Source organism: Ascaphus truei, chromosome 5 (assembly GCF_040206685.1).
Source record: "Ascaphus truei isolate aAscTru1 chromosome 5, aAscTru1.hap1, whole genome shotgun sequence".
NCBI lineage: Eukaryota > Metazoa > Chordata > Amphibia > Anura > Ascaphidae > Ascaphus > Ascaphus truei.
The window spans coordinates 82,552,067-82,577,943 of NC_134487.1; the positions used below are offsets into that span (position 1 = coordinate 82,552,067).

The window sequence follows — 25,877 nt, forward strand, 5'->3', positions numbered from 1 at the left end:
TTATTGGTTAAGATATTGCTGTGGGTGTGTATTTCATGTACATAAATTCCTGCGAAGACCCACTTCCCCTAGGGCGGAAGCTATCGCCGGTGGAGGCGCTGCACCAATTTAACACGTATTGTGAGCACCCCAGGCTCTCCGTGGCAGAGGCTTAGGCCCTGTGAGCCTACAGGTTATACAGCACATGGTAGTGATCTGTGTTTGATAGGAACCAGGGCTACATATATATATATATATATATATATATATATATATATATATATATATATATATCATTTTAAGAACACTAAATACTAATTAGCTTCCAACAGGAAACTAAGTAGAATATATATTGAACCATTAAAGATAACACTGAGGGGGAGATAGTGAATGGGGATTATAACGCCAGATTCTGTTACGAAGCTGTGTGTTGATAGCTTTGATGTTAATCTTTGAAAATGCTATTATCTTTTTTTTATTATTATTATTATTATTATTATGATTATTACTATTTGTGTTAATGTGTTGAATTTTGAAATTATAAAAATGATGAGCAATACCAAAAATAATTTTGTGTGAAAGTATGCTTTTCTGTGTTTCTTATTTTTTTTTCTGTATTGTAATGTTATAATGTTGTTGTTTAATGCTTGTAAACCCAATTAAAAAAAACTATTAAAAAAAAAACTTGATACTGTAACCACCTCATGAAATGCGTCACATATTAAAGTCTGCCAGTGATCAAGTATATTCTGCCTTAGAGCAGAGTTAGATGCTAAATGCAAAGTTTCATATGCACGGTATTATAGAGCAAATTGTGTCATCTTGATACACATCCCCAAAAAGTCTCTTTAATAAATAGTGAGGGTTAGGCTGCATTTATAGTAACTGCGACAGCGTGCATTACATCGCGCGGCGCGAGAACAAATCTCTGGAAGTCAATGACGACGGCCATAGTGCGTGCAATGCAGAGCGACCGAGCGGCAGAATTTTCAAGCTACAAATGAATTTGGGTTTTTTTTGCATGGCGGCCGCTTACGGCCACGTCACGTGAGCGGTTCAGCCAATGAGGGCGATCCAGCCTTGTGACGCGTCCGCCACACCTCCGCCATGCCTCCCCATCGCCTCAGACCTCACTGCAGGGACCGCTCGAGCGATAGGCGCACGTGATGCCATGCGCTACGTCACATGCCCTCGCCTACTATAATCTCAGCCTTAGTCAGTATGTAGCAAGCACCAAATCTCCTCTACAATGAGATTTAAACAATACAATTTGATTAATAACTTACTCCAGTGGGGGAAAAAAGCACCTTGTAATTTCTATGTGAATATAATATTTGTCATGGTGGAAAGTTGTTTATTTTTGTTAAACAATTAGTATTGTTTTTGTTATTGAAGACGTGGGCCTTATTCTATCTGGTGCTATCGTACTTTATAGAATAGAGCCCTATATGTTCCTATTCAAAACTTATGAAAATACTAAAATGTCAGGGCATGTTTTGTTCATGCAGAAATGTGAGAAATTCTGTCAATTATGAAAAATCATTAAGAATAGAAGCTGGTGCCAAGATTAGAGACAAACACGATAAAAGATGAAAGACATCTGACATAAATCCCATTTTAGTTTGTGTATTATTATTTATTACTTTGGCTCGTGTTCCTTATTGCATCCTAAACAATTCAGTCATCTTAGGAAAAACATAAACTCTATACAATATCCTCACTGCACTATCATTAGGGAGAATTGCAAGATACATGAAGTCAAAAGAATAACTGCCCACGTGATATATTTTCTATCCTACTGTATATGTTCAAATAAAGTTTGAACCTGCTGTGAGTTGCACATTTGTAACATAATGCGTGTGAATTCATTTTCAGGTTTAGCAGAACACACTTACTGGGGGATTCACAAACCTCTGATAAGGGGTATCAGAAGTTGATCAACATTAACTGCCATTCAAGTCAATGACACTTATCGCTGAATCGAGCACCCATGTCCCATATCGAAACTTTGTGAATCCCCTCATTAACATGTTATCAAAAGCCAATTCATGGCAAGACTCTTAACGGGAAGTACTGAAGATTGTTTTATAAATGAATGAAACAAGGAGTCAGATGCACACATAACTTTGAGGAAATATGTCCCGTTACAAAGGGAGGGTTTTAAGCAAAAAGGTATACATTTTGTGTTTTTCTTCTTTAACATTGTAAAATTATACCATATTCTAAAAAGTTATTTATTAATCTGGCAGTGTTAGTTTTGGTTAAGAAAAATGCTAAATTAATTATGAATTAATAATTCCTCTTACATTTTTAAAAGTTCTCTTATTTTCAGTCCATGCCACTGTGTGCCCTTAGTGCTACGATGAGCACTACACAGGATGCCACAAGTTCACACTTCAATGTCCTTTCAGGTCTGCAAATGCAATTTGCTGACATTATGATAAAAGCTTAGTTTCCCAGCTGATTGTCCTATGCAACCAAATGTAAGTTGCTCTGATACTTTTGCAGCTTTGCCTGGTATTTTTTCCCTTATCCTGTTGAGTTGCTGTAGGTTAGACCCTTCCTTTTCCGCAGGACACATGGGGATGATCGGTGCTGTTCTTGAGAGCTTCTGTTCTGCAAGTTCTTCTTCCTGTGCACACTTATTTGAAAACACTTCCTTTTCTTTGGAGTTTCGCCACTTCATCCTTCTGTTTTGGAACCAGATTTTGACCTGTTGAGATAATATAATAAATACCTTACACAACACTAACCAGAATAACATACCCTAGCCATGGACGCTGTGAAATTGACCATAATGTGTACAGCACTCTGGATAAGGGCGCTATATACATAAATACATTTGCCGGAGCAGTGAAACTACACTGATAGTTTCTGAACTGTGTGCAGAATAGATATCTTTTGTTCCGAAGATCCTCTCCCAGTGCAACAATTAAAATTATATCATTATAAATGATGGGCTACATTGAAGTAATTAAACTCAGTATTACTCAGAGCAAACTGATTATTTTGCTCTTTTTTTTCAATCACCAAGTTTTGCCGATATCTGTCAGCAGCTATTATATAAGATGGAAAGCTACAATTAAAACATTTTAATATGATGTTTTTAAACACATTACGGTCAATTTCCAATTTCGATTATGTATCGAGGCATATTTGGTTCCCTTTTGGGGCAAAAAACGACACCATACATATGAAAGAAAAAAATCCCATTGGAATAAATAGATTTTTCTCTTTGATACAGTGTGGCACAGTGGTTTAATCCCCAGAATTGCAGCACTTTTGTCTTAGTACTGTTTATAGACCCCCATCTACGTATTAGGCAAAAGTTGTGCAATTCTGGGACAAGAGATTTCTACCATATGTATTAAACAAAAAAATACCATTGAAATCAATCGGATCTTTTCTCTGATACATTATATCTGATGCTGTTTGTTTTACCCCAGAATTGAACCACTTTGCCGTGATACATACTGTAGTTCCTGATGGGGATATACTGTACAGCAAGGCCCAGCTTCTCAGCGCCCCGCTTTTCGGCGATCTGCCGATACCGAGAAGGGGGCCGCCATGTCTACGCAGAACGGGCCTGTCCGGGGTCTCGCATGCCCAGAATTGTTTTTTTTTTTGCCGATGTTGCGCATGCGTAGAACGGCGCATTGCCGGTCTGCGCATGCGCACATAACGAAAATCGCCAGTTCTGCTTTCCGGCGATTTTCGCTTTACGGCGGGTCCTTAGAACGGAACCCGCCACATGACTGGGGCCGTCCTGTATTTACAAAGCAATTCTAAGCCATAGAACACCTTGGGGCCCATGTACTAAGCATCGCAAACATATTTTTGATGCAAAATTGGTTCAGGGAAAACTTATTTTCAATTACACTTGTGTGTGGCTACAATGTGTACTAACCTTAAATGTCTCCATCTGCACCATCACCATCAAAAATTATTTATTTTATTTTTTTGCACAGAAATGGACTGCGCTTAACATATGGGTGTTAATCATATATATTTAAAAATAATGTTTCTGTGAACCAAAAAAAGTAGAACGTGCGTCAAAATCTTATCTTATTAGGGCAAAATGGGGTGCCATTGTCAGCCCTACTTTGAAACCCTTTCTTGATGATAGAACACACTATATACATATGAGCTAAAATATATTAAATAAACTGTCAAATACAAATATATGACGTAAACTTGAATGGAGAGATTGCATGATGCAGACGTGACGGACATGCAGTGGCCTCTGGAGAGGCGGTTCCCCCAGTACTGTAAGGGTTAATAGTGTTAGTGCAGAATAAAGCTACTATGTATTAACCCAAAAATGTATTAGACACAACACGAACGTTTTATTATATTAATTAAAAATATATATTATTTTCCCAATATTGCTATTATAAATGATATGACACTGATTATTTCTATTTACTAACAATAGTTATAAAGAAAAGAAATACACATAATTCTCCTTTAATTTAAAGTGTATCAATCAGGTATTCAATATGACGCAATGCGCCAAAAAGGATTTCAAACAACACATTGTGTGGAGTCTTCATACTGTATATACGTCACATTATGTGTGGAGTCTTCATACTGTATATACCAGGGGTGTGCTAGATTTTCAGGGGGGGGGGTGGCGCAGCAGTTATACAGGTCCCGCGCTCTCCCCCCAGGCATTTAAATTACATGCCGGGGGAACGCGCGAGGCCTCTATAACACACTTACACCTTCCCTTCCAGCGACGCGTCGTCATGGTAACCCGACATCAAATGATGCCGCGGGGTCACGTCACGTTACCATGGCAATGTGACGTCACATGACCTCGCGATTCATTTAATGCCAGGGCCGAGCAGGGGGGGGGGTGTCAGGTGCCAAGGAGAGCAGGCAGGGGTGCGCACGGGTAAAAGTTTGCACACCCCTAGTATATACAGCTCAACCCCCTTAGACTAAGGCCCCGCTCCCTCAGTCAGCGCGCCAACACTGCATGCAGACAGCGCGCCCACACTGCATGCAGACAGCGCGCTGAGAGGCACAGACCGCTATCTGCGGTCTGTAGGGAGCAGAGCCGGAGCAGGGGGGGGCGTGGTTTGAGCGGGTGGGGGGCGTGATTTGAGCGGGCTGGGGGGCGTGGTTTGAACGGAGGGTCCGTCCGTTCCTACCCCCTCCCCATCTCCGGTGTGCAGGAGCCCGGAGGCCAGGCTACCTCCTCCTGAATTAAACTGAGCCGGCAAAAAAAAAAAAAAACAAGCCGCCTCCCTACAAGCTCCTTCCCTGCTCCCCTGCTCCCCTGCTCACCTCCTCATTGGCTCACATGCGCACCACGTGACGCGTCAACGCTCCAGAACACCTTCTTCTGGTAGCGCTGGCCGGCTGACGCGTCACAGCACGTAGTGAGCCACGGAGGGAGGAGGCAGCGGGGACCAACAGATTGCAGGTAAGGGGCTGGTGGCACACGCGCACGCGGCCACACGCGCCACCGGACGCAGCGGGACCAAGGCCTTATAATGCTGTGCTTGGGGTCCAAAGAGTCACATTGCGCTATAAGTGGATCGCATTAGAAATCATGTACAATTGTATGCATTGTACAATAAAGTATTTAAGATAGCAACAATCGTGTTGTAAAGTATTCATAAATACGAAAATTGGGAGCCACGCTTGCATCACGTAATAAGCGGATTCGCGTTGTAACGGATCGCGTTATAACGGGATTGAGCTGCATGACACCATGACAGATTTTAGGAAGGTTTGTATTGCATTTTAGCATCAACATTTTGATGGAGAAAAAAAATAGTAAATATAATCTTAGTACACAGGCCCCTCAAGGGCTATTTTCTAATATCTCTCAGCTGCAAAACTGTGGGGAAGCCAGAGGTCCGTATTTATTGAAATAAAGGACTCCTATTAAACATATTAAACTGAGTTTTTCCATTGGTAAATGTGATGAATTCTTTGGCACTGGTTTCGATCCAGATTTGCGACGGGAAGACTTTAATACAGAACACCTATTATGGCTCGTTAAGGTGAAGAGGCTGTAAGGTGTCTTATGGTTTAGCACCACTTTGTAAGTACGGACCATTGTGCATAACTATTGCTTTAAACTCACCTAATTGCAATTTTAAATATTGACACTATTATTATTTGACTAGTTTTTGCTGTTCAATACTGATATTTTTTCTTCTAAGTATCATTATTAAACTATGTGATGCAGATATATGTACGTGCCTACGTACTAACATGTTTTTTTTTCAAAGTTGGGTTGTTAAAAATGTCAGTGCTCTAAAGTAATACAAACCTCCAGAAAATGCATTGTATGTATGAGGACATCGTACATATCATGAATCATTTGTTATTTGAAATCCTTTTTTGGCGCATCCCTCACGCTGATTTATACAATTTTAATTAAAACAGAATGATGTGTATTTTTTTCATTTATAATAAGTATTAGTAAATATACATTATTACTGTAACACCCATACTGTGAAAGTAATAAAAAAATGTAACTTACGTAATTAAACATCCGTGCTGAGTCAAATATTTATGGATTGATACATATCCACCTAATACTGCACTAACACTATCAACAATCTTTGTAGGGTTTACGTTAATTCGAACTTGGCAGCCAATTGTAATGCACTTTCTCATTTTGTCGCGCACAGAAACATCATTTTTTAGCACATACCATTAACATATGTGAGCCTAGCGCAGTCCATTTCTGTGCAACAAAATAAATGTTTAAAAAAATCATTTTTGCCGCAGTTGCATACATATGAGGTCAATACATAAGCGCACACACAAACGTGTTTGACATGCCAAGTTTGCTATAAAGAAAAAACATGTATGCGACACTTAGTAAATAGGCCTAGGGTTGCCAGGTGTCCAGTATGGAACCAGACTCTCCTGTGTTTGGACGCTCTGTCCAGTAAAAAAAATTGAGGTAATACCGGACATGTGTGTGTCTGGTATCACCTCTCTGGACATAGCGACCTGACCGGCTTTGGAGGGCACGGGATTTCCCCAAGCAGGGAGAGGGCAGGGCTGTTAATAGGGGGCTGGGCAGCTTCCTCCATCCTGTTTGGCTGCAGTTGGGTAATGCAGCCCATCAGTAGGTTTTAGGTGCCATGGGGTGGGGCAAAGGAGAGAAGGAAACAGCATGGAGCGGAGAAAGTTGATAGGAGAGTGTGTGTGTGTGTGTGTGTGTGTGTGTGTGTGTGTGTGTGTGTGTGTGTGTGTGTGTGTGTGTGTGTGTGTGTGTGTGTGTGTGTGTGTGTGTGTGTGTGTGTGTGTGTGTGTGTGTCTCGAGCCCATCGCATCTTTCACCATTGTGTCCAGTATTTTTGGAGAAGCCCCCTGGCAAACCCTACATAGGCCCCATATTGGTTCATTTCTGCCTTGGTGTACCTGTGACTCCTTTAGTGCCAGGTTAACTGCGAGCCTCTTCCTGTCTGCTTTGCTGATGTACTTTTGCTTCTGGAACATCTTCTCCAGCGCTTTCCTCTGGTCCTCAGAAAAGACAGCCCTTCTTAATATAACACGCCGAGCCTTGGAGTTTGAAACTTGCGTCAACAGAGGCAGCTCAGTTTCATTTTCTACAGAAAAAAAAACATGTATTAAACATTGCTTTATAATAGACTTGCATACAATATTTGATAGATTATAATTTCTGTGTGGCAGTCACAGTTTCTATATAAAGGATGCATGTTCAAATATTGCAGTAACCATCACAATTTTGTGAACTAACATGAGAAAAATAATGCACACATCTTTATACTTGAGACAGCTAATGGTATCTATCTCAGATTTGGTGCTGACATCTGAGGAAGAGATTGTATGCAGTCTCACATTCAATAGCATAGGCCAGGGGCGGGCAATTCCAGTCCTCAAGTGCCACCAACAGGTCAGGTTTTCAAGATATCCCTGCTTCAGCACAGGTGGTGCACTCGAAGACTGAACCACTGAATGAGTCACCTGTGCTGAAGCAGGGATATCCTGAAAACCTGACCTGTTGGTGGTCCTTGAGGACTGGAGTTACCCGCACCTGGCACAGGCCTAACTGCACGCATGCATTATTTTATGTTCATCCAATAAAATGGTTCCACCAACCTATAAATGATGTACCATTTGTATTATAGATAGAGAGCGGTTTAAGACCCAAATCCACAAAAGGGTGCCAAGCTTTAGCACGCCTTTACTCCCATTCATATAAATGTGAGCTGAGGCGTGCTACAGCTGAGCACCCTTAGGTGTATCTGGGCACAAGTATCCAAGCTGATAAGAATGATCCAATTCCGAAGCACAGAACACCAGATGCATAAAAGAAATACTATTGCTGTGATGTGTCTGGTGAAATTCTAGTCGTTTTTGTGTAGAGATCATAAGTACTCTGAACCTGGTGATGATACTCACATTTTTTTTTGTGCAGCAATTTTAGTGCTAAAAAGCAGTACAACCCGTCATAAAATATGTGTCATGCATTGCATCATGTTGAATGCCTGAGTGATACAATATAAATTGAAACAGAATTGTGTATGTTTTTTTTTAGAACTAGTGTTCTTAAATATCAATTATTAGTGTGATATTATTTACAATAGCTATACTATAATACATTTTGTTAACGAATACAATGGAAAACCCCGTGCTGCGTCAAATAATTTCTTTGTTTGGTGCATAGCAACTTAATTCTGCGCTAACACTATTAACAGACTTGTTAGGATTTATTCCAAGTTGAACTCCTTTTTTGGCACACAGAAACATTCTTTTTTTAGTATAAATCATTAACATCTATACACCTAGCAGTCTATTTCAGTGCACCAAAAAAACTGGGGAAAAAAATCAATTTTGACGCTGATGGCGCAGATTGAGAAGTTAGGAAATAGGTGCACGCAAGAGCAATTTATAGTGGGATGTGTGTGCACCACGTTTGCCCTATAAAAGCAGTTTGTAAAGCTTAGTACACAGGCTTCTATAGGCCTTCGTATCATTGGGAAGAGAGGTAGAATTAGAATAAATTGCTCTTGCCCGGGGTAGTGATAAATGTCTACTTGATATGTACAACAATATTGATTTGCCATTGTGGAAGACCACCTTGAAGGAGTGAGTAAAAGGTTTAGTCACGGTTTCCATCTTATCATTGCCATTCAATACCTCCTTGTTAAATGGACAATTAATAGGTCACTTTCAAAATAATGTAGCAGTCTGGGTTAATAAACAATCCTAGCAGTTGATAATGTGACCTATGTATTCAACCAGCTTCTCTATATACTCATCTTATGCGCTTAATCCCTTTTCAGGTAGAAGAGGTTAGAGGGGAAGATGAGCTTGAAAGAGTCTATAAACGTCACTTTCATTCACTGCTTTATTTTTCAGTCAAGTGTTTTAAATGGTGTGCAGAAATGCCATTGGAATGTGAGACAGGAGAAAAGGCTGCATTATAGATCTCTGCTTTATGACCATACAAAAGGGCAAGTGACCCTTGCCATTGCCTTTTCAGTGTGAAATGGTTCCTAAAGTTCATCTGCACAGTGGAAAATTGTGGCGAAGTCGCGTGTGGATGAGTAAAGTGAAAGTGGTGATTGGTCATGGTCCTGTCATCCATTCTAATGCAGCCTAGGCCATGTAAAACGCTCTGTGGGAAAGTGTCAGCCCCCTCAAGGGACGCTTATAAGCTTGCAGCTCATTAAACTGCCAGTATTTACTGCCTCCGTTGTCAGGAATCATTCACTTTAGCAACAGTTTTTTTGTGGATTTTCAGAAAACCCCTCTACCCCTCAGTGGGTAATGTTCTCACTCAGCTTTGGGGTTTATCAACTTGATGGAATAATCTTTACTCAGATTCTGCATTTTGTGTTGCGGAAGTAACTTTAGCCAAATGTTACTCTTAATACTCTGGCAGTTACATGTAAAATATCTTAAATCATTGTTAACACTTTTAGCCCTAGTTAAATAAAATGTAATTTTTACTTAATATACAGTTGCAGCAAAGAGACTACATTTTCCTTTTTCTTTATGAATTGTCCTTTCAGTGCTTATTCATTCCTGGCTTCTTGGAGCTCACTTGGGCCTCACATATAAATATCACAGCTGAATTACTCTAGTTTTGATTTTACAATGGGAAATAACTATGCTATTCAAATTAAGGAAGTCTATTCATTTACCTTATTATGCATGTGAATATTTTGAAATTATAAAACCATATTAAGCCTTTAATCAATAATAAATAGTAACACGGCTACGCATATTCTTTAAAATGTGTGGTAACAGGGAAGCTATTAGCCTCTCGTCTGGCTGGTTCAGTTTCCATTGGGGACATTTTCAATTGTTCAGTGCACTTAAGTCAGATAAATCTTCGGAAGGGCCACTGAATGGGACTGCTGTGATTTTTCTTAGGAATTAGCTACTTGCCATTGCATCACCAATTAGTTTTCTCGGACCCATTAAATCCTGCTGCTTCGGTTTTCAGAATAACTGAAGCATTACTGATGAAGCATAAAGACTTACTTGGAAAAGCAGTGGGGGATGCAGGGTGCTGACAGGACCCACCACAGCAAGCAGAGTAGAATGGCAGGGCTTGCAGAAAGAAGTACTTCGAAAGAGCTGCGAAAAGAACCAAAACATTCATCTAATTAATTACCCAGCACTATCAGTGTCATGTCATTCAAAAAGTGAACACAATGTGTACAAAGCCCTGATGAGAATCATCCAGTCATTATTTAATTCTGTAATAATTAATATTCTTCCTAAGCAAATGTTTTAAAATCAGCAATTCTTTTTACTACTTATAATAGATGTTACTAGATCTTATTGGAGAACCATGCTTCGAATTAATTTCTTTTGTTGGGCCATATTTTTATTTCAACATGCTTTGTATATATGTCTTCAGAGAAACATTCTCTGTTCCTTCATGTTTTATATTGTGTTATGCACATGTATATATGTAATATGTTGGCTCCAATATGAAATATATTGAGATGCATTGCAAGAGTCAATTAGTGATTTATGAGCGCTGGTTGCTATTGTGGCATATTGTTTAGCTTCGAGTTTGCCCTCAATCGACTGCCGTGAGCAAACCCATAAACAAGTGAAAATCAAGTCATTATTACAATACTGTTTGCGTGTGCTGTTTTATGGCTAGTGCTAAAGTATTGGCATTTTATATGCTATTACTATTTTATAAGTATACACTCTTAATACCCTTTTTTGACATGTAGACATAATAAATAGGAATTGTGTAGAGTTGTAGACACATAAACATATGCTAAATAGAAGTAGCAAATTTGGCACCATAGATATTTAGCTTGTTTTGGTAAATAGAAGTCATATAAAATGCCTATGAAGATCTATCTGGTGAAAGTGGTTGTATTTAATTACATTGAAAGGGGTAGCTTGGGTTTAGAGGCCATTTCCAATTGCTTTTGTAAATTGAGATGGTGTCTCATGCTAACTACATTGGCAAATAAATGGGTAAGTTTCTCAGGAACCGTTGGTCCGAGGAGCTAAAAATAGTGCAGAGGACCCCCAGGTTCAAATTCTGTAAACAAAAAACAATAGGGAAATGGGCAGTTTTTCTGCTTTAACCTACTGTACTAAGAATATTGCTGCCATTGGTTCAGTTTGGCCAGCCATACTGTACGACTACATGTACTGTAGTTGTCACAAAACGGCTGTATTAGAATTCACTAGCACAGTGTTTCAATGCACTTTCAATGGTGCTATCACAGTGTTTCAATGATTACTGGTCCTCAATGCTGGTAATCCCAATAACATACAGTATGTGATAGGAAGGTTAGGTGATAGGACAGCAATGTTTTCAGTGTAAAAATTACAATAAAGTGTGAATTCAACTTATATGTAAAAACTACAATTTACTGTATGTCACCCGTATATTACATTTGGAAATACCAGACTACAAACTAGTGATGTGATTTCTTTATCTGGGTGTCAAACTGGGTGTTTATAAAAAATATTAAAATCAGATTTTAAAATAGCAATATGAGCAAAGTCTATTTTTATTTTGACACCTATGGCAATAACTTTAGTAACTTCACAGCTGGATCAATATAAATAAAATATTTTAACTTAACCATTTGTTCATTCTTGTTTTTGTACTGTTTGTAACTATATATCATCATACTCTGTTTGTTAATATTTTTTAATTTAATAAAATGTTAAATCAGTGATGTTTAATTCATAGCATATACAGAGGTTGAAAGTCCTTTATGAAACTGATCATGAGTGGAACACTATCCTTTATTCATTGAATCAGATTGAACTCCCTATGCTTTACCATGCATCCAATTTCTATTTAGATTGTATTCTATAAAAACCTAAAATGAACATTTCTACTAAGCCAAACTACACAATATTCACTGAATTTAATCAAATATATATTTGTAATTAGCATACTTATAAACAAATACAAACAGGTAATATAAAACTATTAGGTGGAACAAACATCCCTTTTTACAAATACTGTATATATGCTGCATATAAAGTCAGTCCACATAAATCACAACAATTGATAATGTATCAGTTCTTTAAATTAAATATGATGGCACATAGCATGATATTATTACATACAGTTGTAAAGTTCCCTATTGTTTTAATTTCTACTAACTGATTTTTCTATGGAAGCCAAACACTAAGTGGGTTTTTTTCATGTGACAAGTGCTAGTTGGCAACAGATTCTGTAAAGAAAAATGTAAAGGACTGATTATGCAGATAAACATGACATCATATCTCATCGCTGTCCCAAAAACACATTACAGCTTCATTTTAGGTATTGGAGGCAATAGAAGAAAACATATTTTTCAAAAAAAACAAGGAGCTGTGCAAAGGTTTTGAACTTAAGTCAACCACATGAAAGGCCAATGCTTTCATACTACAGCCAGTCAACAGTGTGTGTCTTTCCAATATTCTGAGAATTAGCCAATAGTCTTAATAAGACAACAAGGCACATGTATATGTTCCCTACTGAGAGAAAGGAAAATGTGTTTTTTTTTTTTTTTGCTATTACACTGTCAGACTATAATAGTCCCAAATGAATTAAATGTGTATAAATTAGAAGCCACTGACATTTTTTATTGCAGTTTTGAGATTTATGTTGCTTTATGTTTACAATCATAAAATAATTGTTTGGAAAGAGATGTATTCGCCAGCTGATACTTTTACCTGATTCCTCAGATTGGCCAGTCAACAATGAAATAAAGTAATATTATTCTATTAAGCATACTTTATAGAGCGTTACCTTGGTTTGCGGACTGTGCCAAAATTGAGATTCCCTTCAAGTGAAAAATAAATTACACTGATTAAAGAAACACGGAGAGGATTTAATTCGTTGTTTTTTAAGTCCAAAAAAATATAATCTATATTTAATAATTAAATAAACATTTTCCTAATGTTTTCTTTTGTGTTTGAAGCACTTGTTCCCATTATTTATTAAACCCCATGTTGGCCCTGTGAATCATTATGTATATTGATGGCGCTATACAAATACAAAAATAAATCTTTTTTTTGTACTGTGATAACAGTGTGATACTGTACATACAGTATAATACAAAATCACTTGCATTTGTCAACATCCTGCATACAGTACACGCAGGGGCACACACCATGTGTTCCCATTTGTAAATCAAGTTAAACATTTCCACATACTGTACAAATGTAACTCTATATACAACCAACGCATTACCTGAGCAAGCAATATCTCATTCTGTACATAAGGAAATGATACCTTGCTTTTCTAAGCAAAGATAAACACATACTGTAGGTGCATGCCTGTAATTATACTAATCTGTAATTACAGTGGGTAGTTTCCTAAAGAGAAATTGCAGAGAAATTATCAGATCACATACATAACATGAATTATGTGATATTGATCTCTCACTTCCCTATACTTCACTTCTCACTATAATTGCTCCCTCGCCCCCTTGCTCTGTAATGTGTTGCTGGCCTGTCCGGCAGTCAAGGGGTCCAATTTGTGTAATATAAATAATGAGATGATGTGTTACAGGACTGTATCTGCGCCTGGTAAGACATACCTGTGGGAGGAAGGAACACGCCTGGTGTGCGTGAATATGGAGCTGGCAGCCTGTCTGACGGGTTAACAAGGTGAAAAGCCCATGTTGTAGGATATGGACCTCCCGAGGGGCTGATTTGTTCCGCTGAAGGACACAGTGTGACTGGCACAGTGCTGCACGCAGCAGGAAGGCACTTCCTAGCCTGAGGGTCTCCACCATCCCTCAACAGATCATCTATCAAAAAACTTCTCCCTAAAGTTCCATATCCAGGAGGTGCCGGGGTGTCAATAAAAGTAGAAGGTCCCATGAGGTCCCAGCTCACGGGGTGAGGAAACAGAGCAGCAGGGATCATCCTGAAGACGGTTCACAGGGGAGTTCACGTTTCTGACACTCTTCTTGCTTCCAGGCGTTATACTTTAGGCATAAACGCAGCTTCTTACTTTTCTTTATATTATAAGCTAGAAGATGACATTAGCTTGGTAGTATTAAAAAAGGTTATTCTGCTTAGGACTCTATGGAGAACTCAATGAGCTCTCTACTGAGATAAGGCAAGTGTTTCTTCTGGGGGAAGGTGTGTCCAGCTCATTCATTATGTCAAGTGGGCTATGACATGGCCAACAATAAACTGTTGCACATGACTTAAATGCAGGAGAAAGCTATATTGGGCTATGGACTGCATTTTTCACAATGTGGTTGTTCTAGTGTGAGGAGATCCAGTTCAGCTAGGTCTTCCAAGCATATAACAAATCATTTCACACCGGGCTGTTTGCAGAACTCCTTTTTCTAGCAGACTTGCAGATGTGTTGAATTTCGAGATACCGAGATATTTGAAGCAGTCTTCTCATGTAGATATGTGTTCTTTTTGCAATTTCGGAGAAGATTAAAGACGTGGAGGATAAATGATCTGGTATTAGCCTGAATAGCAAGTTGGCCAAAGTTGCATCTGCTGGAATGTCGCTCATAGAAAAGTTTTAAGAAACATCTGCCTTACATAAACTCCACCATATTGGAGAAATGCTGTACATTGTTGCTTAAAGCTACAGAATGTATCATTTTGGCAATATAAATAATATACTTACATAATGGCAAAATCAATTAGGCAAACCAGCTCATTATTGACATTTCTCTTTGCCCTTTGTTCGAGTCATATGAAAAGGTTTATTTTGATACAAGTTTGCCTTATCCATCTACAGAATGTCAGACTACACACTTCTTTTGGCTTGCACGTTTCTGGCAGTTGTCATGTCCTGGTGGTATCTAGATTTTGAAGGGGCTTGCTAAAAGTTTTTGTAGTACACTATAATCATGTAATAATAAAATGATTAATAGAAAGAGAAGTGAACGTGCTAAAACATCAACATACTGTATATTTACTATTCAAATGCATGGCATTTTATTTTAAATAAATAGAAACAAAATGTAATTTAATTAATATAATTCTGTGTTGTACGGTTAAAGTAATTTATTATACAATGATTACAATTATATGAAAGGAAAATTAGATATATATCAAGCTATTTACAAATATTAGCATTTAAAAATCTTACCTACAGTACAGCTATGCTAGTTTGTTCAACAATGCACAATGAGTTTTGTAACTGTTATTGACTGTTATTGACTCATATGATGCATGCCAATTACAGTACTTGTTTACCAGAGCAAGAATTTAGTCTAGCTGTGAATGAGTCCTGTGAATTTTAATTCCACTTTCTAACCAAAACAGATTTGTTAATGCGGATAAACGAAAAGACTAAATGTGTTGTTTTCAGTTGGTTTAAAGAAATGCAAAACTGGGGACAAAGTCAATTCTGTAGCAGAATTGTAATACTGCTGCAATAGACCTTATGTGCTTTACTACTTTTCTATATTAACATGGACTATTTGGATTTCTATCTGTTTTGAGACAAATACCTGTCAATAATAGGATGAAATTCTTCACTCCTAGCTTTAGGTTTCTCTTAGCAAGGAACAACTAAATCAGTATTCCCCCACAGTATATTTTATTACGCCATATTATATTTTAATATGTGGAAATAAACTATATATATATTCCTATCAATTTAAGTCTGAAACTGGAAATAAGGCAAAAACTGCAAAAACAACACCTGGAAGTCGAGCCCAAGTTTTGCATCCGCCCGCGTGAATGGTGTGTTGCCAGAGACCTGCTCCCAAGGTAAGGCCGTGTCCATAGTGCGAGCGATGGCGCACACGCGGTACAAACAAAATGCAGAAGCTCTATGGCAACGGCCATAGTGCGCGCCATTTATAGCGACCGCATGGCTGAATTTTGAGCCGACAAACTTTTTTGTTTTTTCACGTGATGGCCGTGTCACGTGAGCAGTTCAGCCAATGAGGGCGAACCAGTCTCTTTGATAAAGCACCTCCTGCGCGAAACGCGTTAGAGTGTTTTTAATCATTTTGTGCCAATATATAGAAGTTTTACTGCCATTACCTTGCCTGGTGGAGTTTTCTTCGGCTGTGCACCGCCGTTCTGTTTCTTGTTCTTCCCAATGAGGGTGAACCAGCCTGTTGACGCGTCCGCCACGCCTCCCTGTCGCGAGCGATCTGAAGTCCACAGATCGCTCAGGTGACAGGCGTGCGAAATGCCATGCGCTCTGTCGTGTGCACGCGCCTGCACTATGTAACTAGCCTAAGAGGAGTGTATTGGGGGGGGGGGGGTTATTGTATCTATAGGTCAGTTATTGAGTGTATTGGAGGGGGGAGGTTATTGTGTGTATTGAGGAGGTTCTTGTGTGTATTGGCTGGGTTATTTGTGAATTGGGGGGTATTGGTTTTATTGGTATTTATTGGTATTGGTTTTATTATTGGGGAGGGGGTTTATTGAGTGTATTGGGGGGTTTATTGAGTTTATTGGGGGGGTTATTGTTTATATTGTGGCAGTTATAGTGTATGGGGAGGGGGGATTGAATGTAAGAGGTAGGGGGGTTTTGAGTGTAAAGGGGAGGGGGGTTGAGTAAGGGGAGAGAGGTGGGGTGTGAAGGAGAAAGAAAGGTGGGGTGTGAAGGAGAGAGAGAGGTGGGGGTGTAAGGGAGGGAGAGAAAAAAAAGAGGTGGGTGTGTAAGGGAGGGAGAGAAAAAAAAGAGGTGGGTGTAATGGAGGGATAGATAGGTGGAGGTGTAATTGGATGGAGAGATGGGGTTGTATGGGAAGAGAGAGAGAGATAGGTGCAGTGTAAAGGGGAGAGAGAGGTGGGGTGTAAGGGTCCTCAATTTCTCCCCTACCTCTCTCTCTCTCCCCCCTTACACCTGAAAAAGAGGTGGGAGTTTAAGGAGTGAGAGAGGTGGGGGGGAGAGCATGAGAGGTAGGGGTGTAAGAAAGGGTGGGTGTGTGAGAGATAGGGGGTGGAGGGCCTCGCAAGGCCACCAACACTCAGGGGGAGGGGGCCCAGTGGAAACTCTAGTCCTAGGCCCCGGGAAAGCTGTCTGCACCCTGCACAAACCTGTCATCCTCTTAAGTGCTGCTTCTGTAAAAACACCTGTGATGACATGAAATGCATTGTTGATTGTGTTTTAGCCCTACACACAAAATGTTATGAAATTCAGTATAATATATGCATTCTGTAACTCCCTCAATTGCTCTATGTAAACATTCTCCAAATAGATAACAGGCAAAGAAAATGTAAAAAAAAAAAAAAAGCACAATAGTGTGATGCATGGACACAAACAACAGGGTCAAAATGCCGCCAACACAGGGGTGCTCAACTCCAGTCCTCAAGTCCCTCCCACAGGTCAGGTTTTCAGGATACCCCTGCTTCAGCACAGGTGGCCCAGTCAGTCCCTGCTTCAGCAAGTATGGCTCAATCAGAGGCTCAGTCTCCAACTGAGCCTCTGATTGAACCCCCTGTGCTGAAGCTGGAATATCCTGAACACCTGACATGTTGGGGGACTGGAGGACTGGAGTCGAGCACCCCTGCTCTAATACATACTGTACATAGCTCATTTAGTGAAGAATAAAGGAAGGAATCAGTTGGGTTGGTGCTGAACTGACCAGTAGAGAAATCAGGGATGAATCTCAATAAACTGCAATGTCCTTGAAACTTTCAATTCTAGGAAAGACATCACAAATCAGTGATCCGAGTGGCATTTTATTTTTATTTTTAATGGACACAATCAGGTTGTGGTGGGTAAAAGAGCGATGTCCATCAAAGCTTACAGGTCCAAAAGACATGTCTCTTGGTTGCACCGGGCGCTTACTGTGTGTATTTTCTTAGCCCTGCCAGAGGCTCCTGTTCAGATCTACAAATTTCCATGACGTCACTTAATATGGCATTAATCTTACTTGACTTCACGTTATGACTAACAGTGTATCTTTAAAGGACAATATCATATGTTAAACTGTGTTGTCTCCTGCAAAGAGTGTAGCGTTAACTATAACGTTTGTGCTAATGACATGCAACTAATGTGCAAATGTGGCGTTGTCATACTATTGTGTATCCACTATAGCTGGCTAAGATTAATGTGGGGACTAAACACTACTTTATTTACAGTCAGTTATTGGTCAACTTGGCATTACTACCATCTAGACACTGAAATAGGGCCTTTGCTGTATCTGCCACAGTTAGGCATAATTTAAATAACATAGGGTTATTCTCCTCTCTCTATGCCCTTCTGCAAAAGCCCTGCTTTAAGATCTGAAACTCTGGATAGGAGTAACGTAAACACTGGCATAACGTCACGTTATTGGAAGATAATGCAACGTTATACTACAATAATGTCACGTTATGCCTATGCAAATGAGATGGGTTTTTTTTGCATATAATTAACTTTGAGGATACCATGTTAACTCATGGAACTTAGGCCCAGATCCACAAAGCTCTGTTATTGACGTAACAAATGTTAAATGCTTACAAATCCACATGTATCTTGAAAACTCACTAATGCAGTGTTAAGTGCACTTTTCGGCCCCAGATGTTATTGCGATAGACTCTTCTTTGCTGGAGTCCCAAGTTGCATATATACCATCCCAAACACTCCTTTCAATAACATGTGCAGGGACACCTGTGCACAAAAAGGAGCACATCTGAGATATCTGAGTAATTTGCGAATTTGGAAATGAAAGGTATATTTAAATTACCTAAATTAGCATCTTTCCAGGTATCTCATGTAGCAATGCTACCTTTATAGGCAAGAGATACTTCATGTGATTCATGAGATGTACAACAGCTGTAGTTTTTGCATATAATTAGCTTGTGTGGATGCATTAACCTTAGGGAAAATAACGGTCGTTAATGATATTGAGAACATCCCGAAATACAAAGGAAACAGTATAAAATTGCTAGTTGTGTTACCTGCTGAAAGGGCCTAACCTTGACATGGTGGCAGGCTTGACGTGTTCTGGCCACAAGATTGAACTAAATGACCCATACTTATGAGAAGAAAAAAAACCTATAGAAATGAACTAAATCCTTTGTCATATTGGACGTGCATTGGGGACCTTTGTTTACTCCTGTTTTCAGTAACGTCATGTTATAAGACCTGATATGCAGCAACAGAGCTTTGTGGATCTGTAATCCCCAAATGGAACATTGTGGCCAACTATTAGTAAAATATCTTCTTCAATATTATCGTGTACATTTAATATGTCAACAAATAAATGCAAGAAGCAAAATTCATATGAGGTCTTTACAACATTGAATTTGCTGGGTTCTATGTATATTTTAATGCTGCAAAAAAAATCTAATGCAATTAAAATAAAAGATGTTAATATTGGTTATTAAAAGCTGTTGACCTAATGCAGTATTTTTTCTTGTCTTTAGTTTTTTTCACAATGACATTAAGCATGAAATGTAAGTTCATGAGCTACAATTGTCTGCCAAACAGGATCTTAGCTCTCAGATTTGTTCATTTAAAACAACAAGGGCCATTGATTACCGACAGGCTCTAAACAATTACACATTCTTATTGTGAGATCATTTTATGTTGGGTTCTTAAAATAATAAAGATAAAAACAAAGCAAAGTAAGATTTTAAAAGATCATTACGCTCATAAACCAGTCTCCATAAATGAAAAGGCATTAAGATGCAAACCAAAATATTGAACTTAAATGATGAGCATTTAGAGACATTCATTTAGCGGTGATTTATTAAGCTTTGCTGAACAAGACTGCTTAAAATGCATAAACAGTTCTGAACAGTAAACAACCATGTCTCAGGGTGAAAAAACAGAACCGACATGCTGTGCATGGAAATTGCCCTTAACAACATAGTCTATTGTCTATCAGATAGGAAGCCAAAGGTTGCTTGTAATCAAATTTGAAGTTCCCATCATTTATAAAAGCAGCCCTTCCTCGTGTAAATGTTACAATATGTTGCCATTAAACAAAGGTTTCTGATTTGAACGGCTCGGGAACTGAGCGGTTATGACGTTGAAAAAAGTTTCTTTTTTATAAATGACACAAAAAAGTAAATTAATAGAAATAAAGTCTGATTGCAGATTTAAGATGACATACATTTTGTATACAAAAAAACATAGTAAGCGCTACAAATAAAATGATTTAAATCTAGTAAATAGAGCAGAAATTCAGTCATTTAATTCATCAATGTATTACAGTGTGTACTACTGTACAATAAGCACCCACTAACCTAGGAAAAATATTCCAACAAGGAATGTGTACGTTTTTAGTTTGGGTAAATAACGGAATGCTAGAGCTTTTATATTCTATGTGGGAAGAGTAGGAATCTCCCCTCTCTGTAGTCTTTCCTTGTTCTCTGCTTCAGCTGCACCTAAAATCTCTGCCTATAAATTCCCAAGCATCTTCTCAAATCATTTTCTAGAGTAATCAGAAAGCTAACTGCTTACACTAAGAGGCGCAGCCATTAAACTGCGAGTTATGTTATGCAAAATCACCTGGAAACAGAATGCAATTTCATGCTGTAAATATCTGGAGTTGCCACCATATTCATTAAGAATATTCTATGCTGAAAGATACTGTACAAATAACATCTTATTTGCATGTACTTTCGCATTAAATGTGTTCTACTTGACATTATGGGCCATATTTACTAAACAGACATTATGGGCCATATTTACTAAACAGTCTTCTGCCATGAGACACGTTCAGGCACAGTTTAGTAAATACTAGCTGAAAGTATCCGGCGTTGCTAAGGGAACTCTAAGAAACCAACTTAATCCCTACTTTCCTCCCCCCACCCCCTTCTTTCTCCCACCCATCACTTTCCTTTAATTAATACCTTATGATGTCCCCAATTCTTTCCGCCTCTCTCTCCTTCTCCAGCATTCTTACTTTCTCTTCACGTGCCAACTGACTTCCTCTTTCTTTCTTCATCTGCTTTCTGTGTAAACTTTATAGCTATCCGACTCGCATTATGATGTCACCAGAATGATGCCATGAGCCAGATATATAGTCTACCAGGTACATGATGTACAGTAGTGGCTGACTTGCTTTGAGAAATTATAATAACTCTCAGAATTCAAAATAGAATGTATCCAAACAGACACACACCTGCTCCTTGATCTCAGGAACCATCATGCAAAATTTGGTTACGATATTTTTAAAGCAGCAGTCCATGCTGCGGTTTAAAACAAAATAAAACATTCCCTTTAATATGTGCATCAATACAATCCACACAGAAGATTCGGCTCTGGGGTTCACTAAATGGCTGTGAGTTTTAGTGTGGAAATGTGCACTTTTCTCCTCCTAATTTCATAGGCAGATGAGAGCCTAAGGGCCGCACCCACGCCCTTCACAGGCCGCCAGTTGAAGAGACTTGCTCTAAGGCTACCAGCAGGCCAGGTTTTCAATAGTTCTTAAATGAAAACATAGTTGACCAAGCAACTTATGTTTAATTATCACTGCAACTACAGCTACAGCATAAATGTGATAGATAATAGTACAACTACAGTAAGTACCAATATCTATCACATTTATGTTGCATGCTAGCTCAGCTTCAAAATGTTTTCTGCAATTCCAAGCCTGGCTTGTATGCAACCATTTATTGTGGTTGTGTTGCCTTAGGCCTCGTTCAGGGTGCAGGCTTCGGAGGGAGGGCGTGCTGACGTGCGAGCTGCCATGGGACACAATGTATTCAAATTGAATACTGGTTGTCAGGGTAGCAGCTGCACTGTCTCCGAAGTACGGAGTTGACGCTGGCTACAGTTTCAATAAACAAACCAATTCGTTTTTTGAAGCTGCAGCAGCGTCACTGGGACCTCGGCAGCCAATGAAATCATTCTTGATAATGATTTCAGGACTGCAACTTGGATCCCTAACCTCAGGTCTGTAGCCCCGCCCCCTCCCCGCCTCCTCAACTCCTGAAAAAGTCTGCTGGGAGGATGAACACACATCGCCCAGCAGACTGCCGCCCTCCCTCCCGAACGCCCGCCCTCCAACTCCTGCCTCTGGCACCCTGAACGAGGCCTTATACTTTCTTGGGTAAGCATACTGCCTGATACGCCTGCCAAGTGTGTCACTGCTTCCTCTTTTGGCATTTCCCACCAAGGTTTACCCTCGTACCGCAATCTATAAATTTACACCTTTGGTCTCCCACCTGATTTCCCTCATCTCTTCAGTGGTACATTCACTTTGCCAGGTCCTCTCGCTCTAGTCTCTTTCATCAATATTTTTTAAATAAATTCTCCCTAAAATAATGTAGAAAATTGGAAAAATGTCCGTGTCACCAGACTAGTGTTTTTTAATTCCTCACCTTGGGACATGTTAGCTGGGTCATGTTTTACCGACAACAAGCTAATCACACATTACATATAAGACAATTGCAAGCGTGTGTTTGGTAATTCATAGATTTTTCCTAAAACCTTTCACCAGGGAATGTAGGAGTTGCAAGACAGCCAAGGATAAGAGTGTATAGGCAATGCCGGATTACCCAATAGGCAGACTAAGCACGTGCTTAGAGCACAAGCAAGGCAGGGGCACCACAAAAAAAGATATATATATATATTTTTAAAGAATTTGATATTTAAAAAAAGCATTGAAGTACTGTAGTCACCATGGGATAAATCTAAACTTTCTTGGATTTTCTTACACTCCGTAATATAGTGTCCCCAATTTTCTGTTCTCTTTTATAACTTATCCTCATCTAAACCAGGGGGTGTACTACCAACGTAGATCGAAATAACGTGAGAAAATCAGATCCTGTCATGTGTTGCAATAAATGTATTTTTAGTTATTACTATATACTTGTTTTTTTTTTTTTTATATACCGGTATATTATATATACCGAAAACTGTGGTAACATTGGCCCTTTGTGGACAACTTTGGCCCACCATGCAAAAAATTTGAGCAGTTTTCAATCGAATATTTCACAAAATTTTGAAAATTTGTATATGTTGATTTGTAGGTCACAATATTTGCAACATCTGCCGTTTGTAATATCATTCTCATTTTCACCATTAGATGTCAGGACCGACGCCATTTTGTATGTTAGTCCTCTATGGCTCGTTAGTTACTGTAGTAAGTAAAAGACGGAATATAATTTGTATTTCCAAATTTAGAGATTGCGCTACGTATTTTTCAAACATTGATGATTAATAACTGCTCCACAGAACGCTCTTTTTCTCAGCAGAAAATAATTTTTTAAAAAACCCTCAGAGAACAGCAATGTGCCAGGATAGACTTGATACACTTTCCTTACTGTGTATGGAAGCAGACAGGCTTTGTCCCGTCAACTTCACAGAACTTATTAAAGATTTTGCAAATTAAAAAATGTCAGCATACATGTAAGTTTTATGTCATTTCGAAAAATACTATTTTATTTTACGGTTTAGTATTGTTTTTATTTTAAATTACATATGGGGCACCGTAATCTTTTCAGTGCTTAGGGCCTCTAAAGGTCTTAATATGGCCCTGTGTGCAGGGCATGCGCTAGAGTGGAATTGAAAGGGAATCTAATCGGGGACAGTTAGGAACTGTTAGGGGCTCCAATTGATAGCCAGCAATGGCACTGAAATAAGACAGTTGAGATTTTTTACCACAGTTGTTTGAATCAGAGAACGTGTATATGTAGCAGGGTTCCCCCTGGGCCCCCTCATTACCTCCGATGCAGGTGGTTGGCGCGGGTGCCGCCGGAGTCAGCGACGGACACCCCGGCTGAACGCAAAGGTGGGGGCCTGTTTCAGGGAGCGCTCCGGTGCTCCGGATGCTCCACGGTGCACCTGAGTAGCGGGGCCCGCCATTTTGGTTGTCTGCGCATGCGCAGATAGTCGCGCATGCGCAGAAGGATACAGACAGCCCAGCGGCCATATTGGTGTTGGCGTGAGAGTTGCGCATGCGCATGAAGTTGAGCATGCGCAGGAGATAGCGCGTGAAGCGACAGCCAATAGAAAGAGGCTCCAAGTTGGGACTACATATCCCAGGAGCCTCAGGGGTGATCACATGCAGCCAGACAGCCAATAGGGTTGCCAAGAATCCCTGCTCACAGGATCTAGATGTTACAGACTCAGACCACGCTAGTCAGTCGAAGCTGGGAGAGCATTAGGGTAGGGTGTGCATGTGTAGGGAGCAAGTGGCTCCTGCACTAGACCAGAGATCCTGCCTTAGACCCCAGCTTGGCCCCGACTCCCCTCAGCTTGTGGTTTCTGCAGAGACCGGCCCATAGGATAGGGACCTGGCCCTGTTGTACCAGCAGAAGTGAGGGATACAGTCAGGAAGCATTGGAATCCTGGCCCTTGGTGATCAGACTGAATCACCCTCTACAGCATCAGCCGTAAGAGACATTGTAAAGGTGGATCACTCCACACACGAGCCACCCACCGCGGAGGTGTCGCGGATCGGCCCTCTGGATCCGTGGACCCCAAGTAGAGCATCTGTGCGCCCTGGTGTGGACACACCTGGCAGGTACCTTCCTCACAACACGTGCACCAACCAACAACTCAAATTAGTGGGCAGTGCTGTCCCCCCCTCCTTGGCAGAGGAGTCAGAGCTGTCGCTGTCGGCAGAGGTACAGAGAAACAGGGTGGGGGAATGAATGTCTTAGCTGTCTCTGTCTGAGTCCTCCGGCCCGGAGCCAGCCCCCATCTCTCCTCGTTCCCCCCCCCGGCGGAGGTATGGGGAGGGGGTGTTTAGCAGAGTGTGTGTGTGTTTGTGTTTGTGTTTCTCTTCTACCCTCCCCCGGCACGCTGCCTTCCTTTCCTCGTTTCCAGTGACTGCTGTGTTGGAAGCGGACATTTCTGACGGCTTCTTTTGTCAGCAGTGATGTCACTTCCGTCACCAGTTACTTCCGTCTCCATTAACTCCATTCACTGCCATGCAATTTTCTTCATGTGGTAGGTGACGCTAAAGAAGTTTCCCTTCATAAACGGATTACGCATAAAGATATTTATCAATCACCTATATCACCAAGGACCATGAAAAGATGGCTTTTGCCACCCCAATAGCACTATTGTAGCAGGAGCTCACCAGAAACAGGACAGAACAACGAAGCTGAGGTGGAGATTAGAATACACCAACTCGCAGCAGCGAGACTGCGTACGGTGTGTAGATCCATAGTCGTGTAGCCGAGTCAGGATAGGAGAAGTAGGATAGTGTTGATACTCACCGTGGTCTAGGCTTGGAGAGGTAGAATAGTCGATGTGCATAGCCAAGGTCGAGGTATAGAGAAGGTGGGAGTCCAGGTACGAAGCCGGGGTCAAGGATACTAGGAGACAAGACAAGGTTAGCAGAATTGCACAATGCAAAGCAAGACATGGCAAGCGGTGTGCTTGTGGATAGCACTTAGTCACAGATTAAGGACCACCATGCTCAGCCGATTTGGAGCAGGGATCAGTGACCATATAAAAGGACTGTTGGCCAATCAGATGAAAGACACAAGGCTGTAAATGCTGATTGTCATCAGCCCACTCGATCGCCATGGGCCGAAGTAAGTACCACAGTTGAAATAGATGAAGTTGTTATTCT

General features: G+C 40.1%; 1 protein-coding gene across 1 annotated transcript; it reads right to left on the reverse strand.

Annotated features, from left to right (window-relative positions):
- Positions 1 to 1,671: 1,671 nt before the first annotated feature.
- On the reverse strand, positions 1,672 to 14,383 carry DBX2 (developing brain homeobox 2). Its single transcript, XM_075598937.1, has 4 exons — positions 14,010 to 14,383; positions 10,471 to 10,566; positions 7,375 to 7,562; positions 1,672 to 2,692 (listed from the first exon to the last, which is right to left on the reverse strand). The coding sequence occupies exons 1-4, from the start codon at positions 14,338 to 14,340 to the stop codon at positions 2,387 to 2,389; spliced, it is 921 nt and encodes a 306-aa protein (XP_075455052.1). The 5' UTR covers positions 14,341 to 14,383; the 3' UTR covers positions 1,672 to 2,386.
- Between the last annotated feature and the right edge of the window lie 11,494 nt (positions 14,384 to 25,877).